The sequence below is a fragment of the Myotis myotis genome, unplaced genomic scaffold, assembly GCF_014108235.1.
Source record: "Myotis myotis isolate mMyoMyo1 unplaced genomic scaffold, mMyoMyo1.p scaffold_m19_p_8, whole genome shotgun sequence".
Taxonomy (NCBI): Eukaryota; Metazoa; Chordata; class Mammalia; order Chiroptera; family Vespertilionidae; genus Myotis; species Myotis myotis.
Window position 1 is genome coordinate 39,654,088 of NW_023416390.1, and position 13,266 is coordinate 39,667,353.

The following is a 13,266-nucleotide window of genomic DNA, read 5'->3' on the forward strand; positions in this document are numbered from 1 at the left end:
AGGACCCAAGGGGGTGGAGCAAATTCTCTGCCAGGGTGACTTCTAGACACCTAGAGAAAGCACTGTCCCCGGAATGTGTATAGAGAGTGAATCTCCATGGAGCAAGAAGTGAACCAGTTATGGGTTCACTCAGCAAGATAGACCACCGACTCAGAATTTAAATTTAAGAGCCTTTACTAAGCTGGCCAGCTGACTACAGTTACAGCACCCTGCCGAATCAGAGGCTGAACTGCAGCCCTGACTACTACAGGAGTTACATTTTATTATTAAACTAGAGGCCCGGTGCACAAAAATGTGTGCACTCGGGGGGAAGTGGGGGGGTCCCTCAGCCCGGCCTGTGCCCTCTAGCAGTCTGGGACCCCTCGGGAGATAATGACCTGCTGGCTTAGGCCTGCTCCCGAGTGGCAGAGGGCAGGCCCAATCCCTAGGTGCAGCCCCTGGTCGGGCTCAGAGCAGGGCCGATTGGGGGGTTGGGGCACCATTCCCGTCACACTCAAGGCAGGGTCGATGGGGAGGTTGTGGCGCGACCCCCTGTCACGCACAGAGCAGGGCCCATCAGGGGTTGGGGCACTGCCCCCTGTCACTCACAGAGCAGGGCCCATCAGGGGGGTTGGGGCTCCGTACCCTGTCATGCACAGAGCAGGGCCCATCAGGGGGTTGAGGAGCTCCCCCCTGTCACTCACAGAGTAGGTCCGATAGGGGAGTTGGGGCACCGTCCCCTGTCACACACAGAGCAGGGTGGATCAGTGGGTTGGGGCACCGCCCTCTATCACCCACAGAGCAGAGCCAATCAGGGGATTGGGGCACCGCCACTGTCTCACTCAGGGCAGGTCCGATGGGGAGGTTATGGCTCTACCCCATCACACACAGAGCAGGGCCCGGGGGGCGGGGGGGGGGTTGTGGCCCCACACTCTGTCACACACAGAGCAGGGCCGATCAGGGGGTTTGGGCGCTGCCCCCTGTCATGCTGATCCCGGTGCCGGGAGGCCTCTCTGCTCCGCTGATCCCGGTGCTGGGAGGCATATTACCCTTTTACTATATAGGGTAGAGGCCTGGTGCATGGGTGGGTGCCAGCTCGTTTGCCCTGAAGGGTGTCCTGGATCAGGGTGGGGGTCCCCACTGGGGTGCCTGGCCAGTCTGGGTGAGAGGCTGAGGGCTGTTTTCAGGCTGGGAGTGACTGAAGCTCCCAACCGCTCCTTTTTTTCTTTTTTCTTTTTTTTATTCTGGGCCAGCTTTACCTTGAGGCTTGGCTCCAGCTCTTAAGCCTCCGCTCCTGAAAGTAGGTTTCTGGCCTTTGCATACAATGTTTCGAATCTGCTGGCTGAAGTCTGGCGGTATTTGTTACAATGTTTCTTAAACCGCCAGCTCAGAGGCCTGCAGCTGCAGGCGGGGAACGTTGGTTTCCTCCAACGATCCTCCGTCACTGAGGCAACCAAGCCTCATGTTAGTTTCAAGCTGCCTGGCTGCCGGCCGCCATCTTGGCTGACAGTTAATTTGCATATCTTGCTGATTAGCCAATGGGAAGGGTAGAGGTCGTACGCCAATTACCATGTTTCTCTTTTATTAGTGTAGACTCTGTGGAGGCCCAGAGAAAAATGTGTCTTTCAAATTCTGGGCCCCCCAATATGGAGGAAACTCTCTTTATTTATACTCTCTCCAGACCTTTGTCTCCCAAATTTGGAATGAGATCCCGGGCCTTCTGAGAAAGAAGGCCTGAGTGCTGGGAAGGGGCCATGAGACCATAGCTCAAGGCCTGGCCTGATGTCAGTACCTTCCTATCTGTGTGTTTTAGGAACAGACAGCACAGCATGACCTGTCTGGCCAAAGCACCAGATATGCAGCCCAGCACAAACCATGACAGACACAGATACCTCTTCAATGACAGCCTTCACCTGCTAACACTTTGAAGTCCACCTCAGGTGTTGAGGCCACATTCTCCGTGTGCTGGCTCAGGTCAATGACTAAGCAGGACTGTGTTACAAGGGGCTCTTACCCTACCAATTTATCCCAGTGTGGGACTCCCACCCCTGCCCCATCCAGTTTCCTGCCTTTTCCTCTCACCTTTCCACATTCTTAACTCTATCCACTGTTAGCTTCCTGAAGGACCTAATATAGAGGCATCATCTTCTCTCTACAGAAGTAGCATCTCCTCATTGCTACACTTTGTTTATGGTCCAATATTTTCCCATTCATTTAGGCTTCAAATCTTGGAATTTAGTACGCATGTAACCACTTGGTAACATTTTTTTGCTTAGATTCTCCATCTAATTACCGAAAAAGTCTGAAAAAGGGTGTCTGCTCTTTTTAATAATTTCACAGGAAATGACTACTAGAGTTTACTTTTTTGCAAATGCGAAGAAATGTTTTTAAAGCATATTTTGACATGTCTTAATCCCTACCAGGATTCCCATGAGCCACCTGACTGTACCCTCTGGCGCTTATCCAGGAGAACTACAATTCCCGTCGTACATTGCGGCATTCACATACAACTGCTTACGTCATTTCCACCCACACAGGCGGTGGATGTTGGGTTTTGTAGTTTGTGTCAGCTTCTCTTTTGTCGCTGTCTGGGGAAGGGAACAGAGTGACCGGATAGACTGCTCTGATACGGTTCTTGAAATAAATCACTAGGAGAACGTATCAAAGGCAATGCAGCGTAAGGTTTTTATGTGTTTCACGTTCTTCTTTCCTCCTCCTGCCGTGGCCGGGAAGGGGAAGTGACGTACTTCCGGTGTAATGGCGGCGCGGTGGAGTTCCAGGTAATTGTCTAACTCGGTGGACTCGCCACCGGCGGCGAACCAGAGTGGGGGTGGTGGGTTGCCGGACCGGGTGGGAAGATCAGCGGGCCCCGGGGTGGGTGTGGGTTTGCTGGGCGGGCTGTCGGCGGCGCCGGGGCGCGCGCGGCCGCCTTCCCGCCGAGCGCCGGCCTGGCCCGCGAGGTTGGAGGGTGAGAAGCGGCCGGGCGGAGTCTGAGCGGGTGGGTAAGGGGCGACCGTGAATGCCCGTCCGCCTGCGCGGATGGACCCAGCTTCCTAGCGAGGTTGTGGGCACTATGCCTCCGCAGGGCCTTTGTTGCCGAAACCCTGCAGCGGCGCTGGCTCTCGCCTCCGTGTGGGGTGTGTTTGGGGCGCGAACCACTGGGAGCCTCTCGAGTCGTTTGGGCTCGCGCCCCGCTCCGGGGGCTGCGCCGTGGCGTGGCATTCATTGTAGTTCGTGAAGAAGCAGTGGCAGTGCCGCTCCTGTGCCGCTCTCCGCCGTCATTTCCCGGTGACTGCTGCTCTCAGATGTCCGCAGTCCTTTCTTTTCCTACGCGATGATTGTGCTCAGAGGGGCTCTCTGTTGCTCCGTATGGGCTGCCCTCCTCCGTCACCCCCTTTCCTCCCGTTAGCTGATCCACCTCCAGTGTCTGGGAGCTCCGAAATGGGCTCCCCAGTCACCGCCTCCCCGGAGCCCGGGCCCTACACTGCACTTGTAACAGGAAAACAGTCGCCAGTGTCACCGAGTCTGGGCGCAGCACCGCCCCAGTGACGGCGAACCTATGGCAAGCGTGTCAGAGGTGACACGCGAACTCACTTTTTTGGCTGATTTTTCTTTGTTAAATGGCATTTAAATATATAAAATAAATGTCAAAAACATAAGTCTTTGTTTTACTATGGTTGCAAAGATCAAAAAATTTCTATATGTGACAGGGCACCAGAGTTAAGTTAGGGTTTTTCGAAATGCTGACGCCCCGAGCTCAAAAGGTTCGCCATCACTGGTTACTAACCTATTGTCACATAATCCTCACGACAAGTTTTTGAGATCCACGAAGAAGGAAAAGGTTGGGGAAAGACTATTTCAGATGCCAGACCTTGGTGATTGCAGGTGTGGTACGGATTCCTTTTACATGGGTAGGGATCCCGACCAGAAATAGCAAATGGACAACCACGCAGACTCGGGCTTCTGCAGACCGTCACCCTGCGTCCTCCTTACCTGGCCTTATTTTAGGATTGTCTGTGAACTGGAGAGTTAACCTCAGTTTCCACCCTACCTGGGAAGGCACATTTAGGATTGCCGTTAAAAGTGTGATTTTGATCAGAAGCAGCATTGTTTCAGGCACCGTCTGGAGGAGGAGGAGACTGACTGTGTTGGTGCTGGGGACAGAGATTTCCGTCCGCCTTGAGCATGTTTAGTTAAGTCTCTCTCTCCTGGGGCAGGTTCCCTAACATCTTTAGTCTCGGCATCCTTATCTGAAAGTTGTGGTTAAGAGTAATACCTACCTCAGTGGGTTGTTCTGAGGATAAAGGAAAGTAGCTCATGTAAGGAAGGCATTGTGCACAGCGCCGTTTTAGCTGCTCTGTTATTGTTGCCACTGTAACACAGTTGATGAATTCGCTGTCTCGGTTCTTGTTCTTCGGTGTTGAATGTCGCCCTTCCTCTTCCATGTGCCCATGCCACTGTTACGGAGCCTTTCCCACTTCCTTTGACTGGAGCTCTGAAACTTGAGAAGCCAAGGACATGGACCCAGTGGTTCTGAAAATGTGGTCTCCTGAATCAGCGGTACTAGCATCTTCTTGGAACTTGTTAGTGATGTAAATTATTGAGCTTAGCCCAGACCTGTTGATTTGGAAACCGCGGAATGGGTGGATCTTTCGGTGTCTTTGTTACCAAACCATCCATGCGATCCTCATGCCAGTTTGAGAGCTGCCGTTCTAGCCCATCTCCTAGGGATCTGTTATGGTCCACCCCGCCCCCGGAATTAGGTCTGCTGCCTTCCCTGTTGCAAAGCATTTCATCTGTAGCCAACCAGTACGGCCCTGGTACGCCGCCTGTGCCTCCCCACTTTGACTAGTTTAGTCCTATCATTTCTGAAATTCTGACACTTCCTGGACTGCTTAACTGTCTTTCCTAAACCAGCCAGAGCTCTGTCAGTTTTCCCAGCTTTTGAACTGTGAGAGGTCAGCTCTCCTAACTGGTGATGGTGCACTGCCAAGTGGCCTCCAGTGGCTGTTGTACCGGAGACCACCTAAGAGAGCACACAGTGACACATTGTGTATGTATAAAGCCCATGCCTTAATTTGAGCATTATTCTCTGTTTATTGCCCACCTGTATTTAGTCTAAATTTTGTACTACTTGGTGTAACCCTAACTTGGTATAAGTCATGGCTAGCCTAGAGCTAGTTTAAGAAAAAAGTGATTATTGGTAATAGAGCTGATCCCACTGATGACTTGGTGGGCTTTCTTGTATTTCTCTACTTTTCAGTTCGAGTCTGAGAATCTCAGCATGGAAGGGTGGTGGAACCAGAAGGCCTCTGGCATAGGAGTTTCAGCAAACTTCCAGACTTACTAAACCTATAGCCGAAATATTTTACCTCAGTATGTGTAGTTCCCAAGTGGACATTGGAAGAGGCATTTCAATGCCTACAACAAAGGGCAAAGTTTCAAAGCATTCTCTTCAAAAATAATACATCGGGAGGAAGCAATGGATTAAAGCAAGCCTTTGCCATTTGTAGCCAAGCTAATAAGTCTTTCCCAGTGAAGAAATACCAAAAAGATCATATGGGCTGTTTTGGCCTAGGGACATGTGCTCCTGTCATATAGAATAGGTTAGCTGATGGGAAGGAGAGGCCCTTTGGAGATTTATGTTTAACTTGACTTGGAGCCTAACTCATAAATGTATTAGGCTAGGCAGAGTTCAGCACTTCCACCTGAAAAGCTACCTTGACTGCTCTTCCCTGAATTAGTTTATTAGGACACCTTTTTATCAGGACAGCTGGTGACTGGAGCCTCTGTGGTGGAACATAGTGCTGTGTGTCTAGGGGCTACTTCATGAATCTCTGGAGGCTACCACCTCCAGATTTCCTTGGAATGTGGTTTGCTAAATGGCTCGAATTAAATACTTAGAAAGCCCACTTTGAAAGCGGTGCACACCCCGACTGGGGATTGAACCGGAAAGCCGGGTATGTGCCCTGACTGGGAATCGAACCAGCAACCTTTTGCTGCATGGGATGATGCTCAACCAACTGAGCCACATGGGCCAGGGTAAGAGTGGTTTTTATAAATGTTAGTTGAAGGTGTGGAGGTGAAGATGTCCTTCCAGTGGGACTGTGGAGAAAAGATAATGACTATTCATTTAACAAACATGTATTGAGAGCTTTCTATATTGGGAGTATGGCAATGAACAAAACAGACAAAAATCCATGAGCAAAGATTAACCTCTACTGCAGCGGTTCTCAACCTGTGGGTCGCAACTCCTATGGTGGTCGAATGACCCTTTCACAGGGGTCGCCTAAGACCATCCTGCATATCAGATATTTACATTATGATTCATAACAGTAGCAACATTACAGTTATGAAGTAGCAACAAAAATAATTTGTTATGGTTGGGTCACAACATGAGGAACTGTATTTAAAAGGCCAGAAGGTTGAGAACCACTGCTCTACAGAAAAGTAATGTTAGAGGGGTGGAAAGAATAATAGAGATAGGAGGAAAACCAGGTGAACCCAGTGTCCATTTAAGCAAGAACTTCAGTAGGAGGAGCTTAGCAGTACCAAATTATAGAGTAATCCTTTGTAATAAAAGGGGAATATGCAAATCGACCAAATAGCGCAATGACCACCAGGGGACAGATGCTCAATGCAGGTGCTGCCCCCTGGTGGTCAGTGCGCTCTCACAAGGGGAGCACCGCTCAGCCAGAAGCTGGGCTCATGGCTGGTGAGCGCAGCGACTGGTGGGGAGTGGGTCTAAGCCATCCGTCAGACATCCCCCAAAGGCTCCCTGACTGCAAGAGGGCGCAGGCGGGCCTGAGGGACCCCCTCCCTTTTCGAGTGCATGAATTTCGTGCCCCAGGCCTCTAGTGTCAGGTAAAAGAAATGGTCCCTGGGTTTAGCAACAAAGAGGTCATTATGTAACTTTGATAAGTACTTTGTAGTGGGAATAGAAAAACAGATTTTGGTGGGTAAGTGGAGTTAATGGGTGGTTAAGAATTGGAGGCATCAAGTGTAGACTTAACAAAAAAAAAATTGGCTGTTTAAGGAAAGATAAAGTGTATGGGACTAGAGAATGGACAGAGTAAAGGGAACTTGCCTCATAAATGCAATGATAAGTTCAACATGTAGAATATTTAAAAACCTCAATGGGAAATCAATACTGTAAATCAAGAAATAGCTGATAGAAATTTTGAAACAAAAATTAACAAATTCCTGCTCTCATAGAGCCTATATTCTGGTAAAAAGGAGCACATTAGAGGATGTTCCTATGTAACAGCAAAATATTTTTTTAAAACTTTAAGTAGTGTCCAGGTCAGTGTAGCTTAGTTGGTTGGGCTTCATCATCCGTGACACTGAAAGGTTGCCCGTTCACTTCCTGGCAGGAGGCCTGCAGAAGCAGTCAATCAATGTTATATTCTCACATAGATGTTTCTCCCCCTCTCCCCCTCTTCTTTCCTCTCTCTAAAAGTTAATAAACTATTAAAACATTTTAAGTAGCATATCAAAATGATCACATCACTAACTTTGATTTCTTTAGTTACTTAAATACCAGCCAATACGGACTTGCTTGGTGATATAGGAAATGAATGAATAGTTATTCCCAGTTTATAATGAGTTCTTTTTAGTATGAATATTGGTATCACTGAGTTCATTAAAAAGATAAGAAATTTTAAACTCTTGTTTTTTGTTGTTGTTGTTTTAACTCATCAGAATCTGTCATGAGATGTCCCCAAATTGGTGTGGACTCCTCTATACATAGAGTCACAGACCAGAGACAAGTCAAACGCTTTTATATTGTTTGTTCCTCATCACTTACAACATCCCAGCAGTATCCAGATACTGTCTGCACAGCTTCCAGCCCTGTACTTGAACATAGGAATATTCAGTCATTGGAATGGTTATGAGTGTGCAATGACTAAGAAAAAACAATAGGCAGTACAGGTCTGCAATTTTTTATTTGTAATTCTTGAAGTCAGAATGTTTTGACATTCAGAATTTTTCAGATTTTCGAGAAGAAATTTTAGAGCAGATTTTAGTGCAAATATGTTAAGTAATCCCCCTTTTGGGGTTCTGGCCAAGTCCTCCAATCAAGCACATTAATATTTCTGCAGCACATCAAATGAGAGTCTCATGAAGTCTAAAGTTGGTGCATATCAGGAGTTGCTGCCAGTTGAGTTTACAACAAGCTTAAAAAGAAAAATCTTTCTATTTTCAGATTTCAGAATTGCAGAAAAGGGATTGTCACCCTGTAATACCTGGTGACTTTTTCTGAAAGGGATAGGAGTGTGTTGGCATTTTTTCCCCCTGAATTTGGGAACTATGCTAAAATCAAATTACATCACTTTCCTTTATGTGGTATACCATGGGCAGATTTTTTCTCTAATATGTACATATATAAAAGCCTAATATACAAATTGTGCCCTTTGGAGTTTTACTGAGAGACAGAGTTCGATCGCTTGCTATGACGTGCACTGACTACCAGGTGGCGACGCGGAATAAAAGAAGGCCCCAGCTAGCAGCTAGCATCCAGGGAAGGGAGGCCCCAGCTGGCAGCTGCTAGGGACCTTACCCATGCACAAATTTCGTGCACTGGGCCTCTAGTGTACATATATTTAAAAAATAGCAAGAAAAAAATAGAATGGTTTTCTTAAACAAAGGGGTTTTCCTTCAGTACCTACAGGGAAAGGCCCTAACAATCTTGTCATTAATGTTTAAGAACTGTGGCCAATCTGCTGCTACTGTCTGTTCCCTCAGAAGTAAAATCACTGTTCGGAAGGGACAGGGGCTTGGATCCTATTTGAGGATTTTCCTCAAGATTCCGCCCCCCCCAATTATATATTTTTTGCATTTAGAACAAATTTAAACTATATATATTTTGAATATTGATTAATATTACCATTATTCCCACTGGACAACTATGATTTATGGATTTATATATTTTTATTTTTTTAACTGTTAAAATGTCTGAAATTTGTCCAGTCTGCTGTTACTGCGTAGAATGCAGAAGAGCAAACTAAAGGGAATCCACTCCCCTTTTAACAATTTTATGATAGTATATTTTGGTGAGTTTCTCTAACCTGGGTTGAGAACTTATAAGGGATGATGGTAGAAATGTTGTTCTGAAATAATAGAGAAAACAGTGCATTTTGGCCATTGGTTGAATATATTTGCATTTTCTGAATTTTTGAGATAATTGCAGAATTTTTAGTTTATTCATTTCCAGTTAAAGTCCTTCTTACAAATGTTATTAAATATTTGCTTTCTGACGTAAAATTGTCATCATTTTTAAACTACATCTCCTTATAAAATCTCCTTGCTAAGGAAAGGAGGTGTGGTTTTGCTGAGTTGCTTTCTTGTGACAAGGAGAGGAAAATTTAATAATTCATCATAAAATCCTCATAGTGGTCCTAAAAAGAGCAGTGAGAGCTATAAACTCTGGATAAATTGCTCTCGTTGCAAGAATTTCCAATTAGACCAAATATCAAGCATGTACATGTTGAGCTTTAAGAATTTCCCTAGAGGGAAATTTATATAAATCTTGATGGTGATAATACTTTAAACATTTTTTTGTTGTTGTTAGAACTGCAGTACCAGTCTACCTTTCAATATTGTCAATTTCATACTTATATTTTGGGACATGGTATACTTGATTGCCAGAATTTTATTTGGTGATGATGATTGAAGGGTGGTAGAAAGAGGAAATGACACTGATCAGAAAGAAAACTAATTAAATTTAAATAACTAAGGTACATTTGAAATAAAATACATAGAAAGTTGCTTTTTTATTTTATTTTTAATGTGTTGGTAGGTTGAGAAGAGAGACCAGATTTAAGACCCAAGAGGAATATCAAAGGAAAATGTTAAATTTTGCACAATAGTTATGTGCTTTAGATTGAAATTATATTTTATATATTGTTAAGTTTATAAAGTATGTTACGTATATTGTACTTACTAATATTGATACCATGCTAACTATTGTAATAGAAACTTTCCTTGACTTAGTGGTTGTGTACATTCCCATCTATATTAAATGGTAGCAGCTCTATGTCACTTTATAGTGTCAAGGTTATTTGTGTACATGGTCTAATGGAAAGAATACTTATTTACCTGTCCTCAGGCTAGGTTTTTACTTATGGTCCACCACTAACTATCATAGCTTAGGGCATTAAATGAGTTATCTGACTTTCATCTTATCTTTAAAAAGAAGAAATTGTACTAGATAATATGTAACATTTTTTGCATTAAAATTAATATTTTTCCTAGTTGTATTCAGTTTTTTTGGTACTGAGAACAGTTCTTTCTCTAGGTTCTTTATCTTAAAATTGTTTTTCTATTTTATGTTGTTTCTGTGCCATGCACCATATTATAAATCATTTAAATATGCAATTCTCATAAGCCCTAAATCACTTATACATGTAACTCCAATAAAATACTTGGAAACATAACTATCAATTTAGCATTTTTCAAAAATTCCTAAAATGTGTTTAACAGATGGATAGTGAAATTTAATTTTAGCATTTAATGTTGATGACTAGGTTTATTCTGAACAAATACTTAGTTCTCATAAGTGCATATACCTGAAGCCTTTGAGACTTGATTATGCTAGCTAGCTTGATTATGCTATTATTATAGTACCTTATATTTTCATGCAGAGTATATTTATCTCTGATTGATCATTATTACAGGAACATTGGATATTTTACAATTGCTTCCTCTGTTCACTTGTTTTTTGTGTGTGTTTTTTATAATGTCACAATACTATTTTATGATGTAGATATATTTCTTTCATTGAGAACAAGTTGAATAAAGTTATCTGACATTAGTTTTTAAATTAACTTTTTTCTTCTCAATTATAAGAATAAAATACCTTATTGCCCTTAATATACCCTTCTTATTATTTGCTCTCTTGTTCAGAATCTTTGCTAATAATATGTGTTCTTTATACATTATTATGTGGAGCTATTTAAGGATTTTTTTATTATTGGTTATATCTATGCCTACTGACTACAAAAAATAAGTTGGTCAAAGTTAACAGAGCTTTCTTTGGTATATTTTATAGGTGATCCTTGCAGACAGAAAAAGTATACTGTCAGAAAATTCATACCATTTGGGACTTGTTATTTGGACCAGCTTACGGAGTCTGACTGATAGGATCAACGGGCAGCAGAAAATGAAAAGTAGTGTGGCGCAGATAAAAGTAAGTCTTTGAAACGTGTAATAAAAAAATAAACATGTAGTCAATTACCTATCCTTTAAACAAAAATGCATGTATATAATTCAGACAGTAAAGTGACATCGTGCATACATCTAACACAATTTCAAATGTGCATACTTGGTCAGGTGGGAGTAATAGTGTTCAAAAGGACAGTTGAGAGAACATACAGGGTGTGTATGCATGAATCAAGAAAGTGCATGTTAGTGGGCACATGAAAAAAAATAACAGGGCAGGAAATCCTTAATGCACATGAAATGAACTGTGATGCCCAAATGGTTGTAGTTCCTGCATATCTGTCTACAAGTGAACCTTTTGTTGCATAGTTCATTATATATATGAGCTCTATATCCTGTGCTGTCCTTTAGACATTATACATTCAACAAATATTCACCGGATTCTTACTGTGTCTCAGTGACTGCTCTAGGTACTTTGGGTAAAAGGGTGAACAAAACAAATCCTTGCTCTCATGGAGTTTGCATTTTAGTGGGAAGAGAAAATAAATCATAAACTTAACACATAAGTAAATTACATGGTCTGCTAGAGTACTAAGTGCTTGACTGTGCTATGAAGAAAAGAAATAGGGTAAGATTGAGCAGTAGCACTGGAGGTTGCAGTTTTTAACCCCTAGAGTGCCGGGGAGCGCAACTGTGCTCCTCCTGTCTTTCACCAAAAGTGCCGGGAGCGCTATTGCGCGCCTCCTGCAGTGTCACTATTAGATGCTACTAGTTCACACTTTATTGACAGATGGCACCTAAGTGCAGATTACTTATGATGCCAAATGTTTGTAGTTCTAAAATTGACCACTGGCATTTATCTGCCTAATTTTTTACAGGTACTACGATTTTATGAAGTTTACTCAGATTTTGTAGCCCTAAAGCTTCGAAATGGCGTCCAGTTCTAAGTCTGTTTTTATTATCTAAATATTTTAGATTTTTTTTAATCAAAATCTTATTAAAAGTTAATATCTTCATTCATGTATTCAAAGTCAACATTAATTTTATTTTAACATATGTTTTGTTCAAATTTTTTTCTACAAGTATTTTATAATACAATCAGCAAACAATATATGTCAAAGATGAAAACAAATGTAGTAAAGGTTTCCTTAAGTTTTTGAATATGTAACTTCATGTACTTGCGATTCATAATTTTTTTCCTAAACTGCTGTAAAATCAGCAAAAATGCCTTGGCAATTTTAGCATAGTTCCTAGGATATTGGTTGGCACTCAAAGGGTTAATTGGAAAGGCCCATTGAAAAGGTAGCCATTTGCCCTGACCGGTTTGGCTCAGTGGATAGAGTATAGGCCTGTGGACTGAAGGGTCCCAGGTATGATTCAGTCAAGGGCATGTACCTTGGTTGTGGGCACATCCCCACTAGGGGGATGTGCAGGAGGCAGCTGATTGATGTTTCTCTCTCATCGATGTTTCTAATTCTCTATCCCTCTCCCTTCCTCTCTGTAAAAAATCAATAAAATATATTAAATAAAGAAAAGGTAGCCATTGAAGCAAGGACTTAAAGGATATGAGGAAATTAGCCATGCAGGTATTTGGTGGAAGCATGTGCCAGGCAGAGGGAACAGCAAGTGGTGGTCCAGTCTGGCTGGAACAGGTTATGAAAAAGGAAGCATAGGAGGCGATGAGTAATGGGTCAGTAACTCCAACTGCTTTCAAAATTGTTTCTCTGCCCAGATGGTGTGGCTCTGCGATTGAGCATTGGCCTATGAACTAGGAGGTCACAGTTCAATTTCTGGTCAGGGCACATGCCCAGGTTGTGACTTGATCCCCAGTGGGGGGCATGCAGGAGGCAGCCAATCAGTGATTCTCCCTCATCATTGATGTTTCTTTCTCCCTCTCCCTTCCTCTCTGAAATCAATATCCTATCTAATAATAGACAAACATGGTAATTAACCATACCTCCGCTATGCTTCCCATTGGCTAATCAGGGTGATATGCAAATTAACTGCCAACCAAGATGGCAGCTGGCAGCCAGGCAGCTGAAGCAAATAGGAGGCTTGCTTGCTCCAGTGATGGAGGAAGCCAAGATTCCCCGCCTGCCACTGCTGGGCTCTGAACTGCACTCTAAG

General features: G+C 43.5%; 1 protein-coding gene across 2 annotated transcripts in view; it reads left to right on the forward strand.

Annotated features, from left to right (window-relative positions):
- The first annotated feature begins 2,632 nt into the window (after positions 1 to 2,632).
- CWC22 (CWC22 spliceosome associated protein homolog) overlaps positions 2,633 to 13,266 on the forward strand; it is a 52,508-nt gene continuing 41,874 nt past the window's right edge. The window contains exons 1-2 of one of the 2 annotated variants that reach the window (XM_036319837.1): positions 2,633 to 2,759; positions 11,030 to 11,167. In XM_036319837.1, coding sequence (XP_036175730.1) covers positions 11,141 to 11,167 — 27 coding nt within the window. In that variant the 5' untranslated portion in view covers positions 2,633 to 2,759; positions 11,030 to 11,140. Of the gene's footprint in view, positions 2,760 to 11,029; positions 11,168 to 13,266 lie in introns of those variants that run through there. The other variant, XR_004969408.1, reaches the window with a different exon arrangement.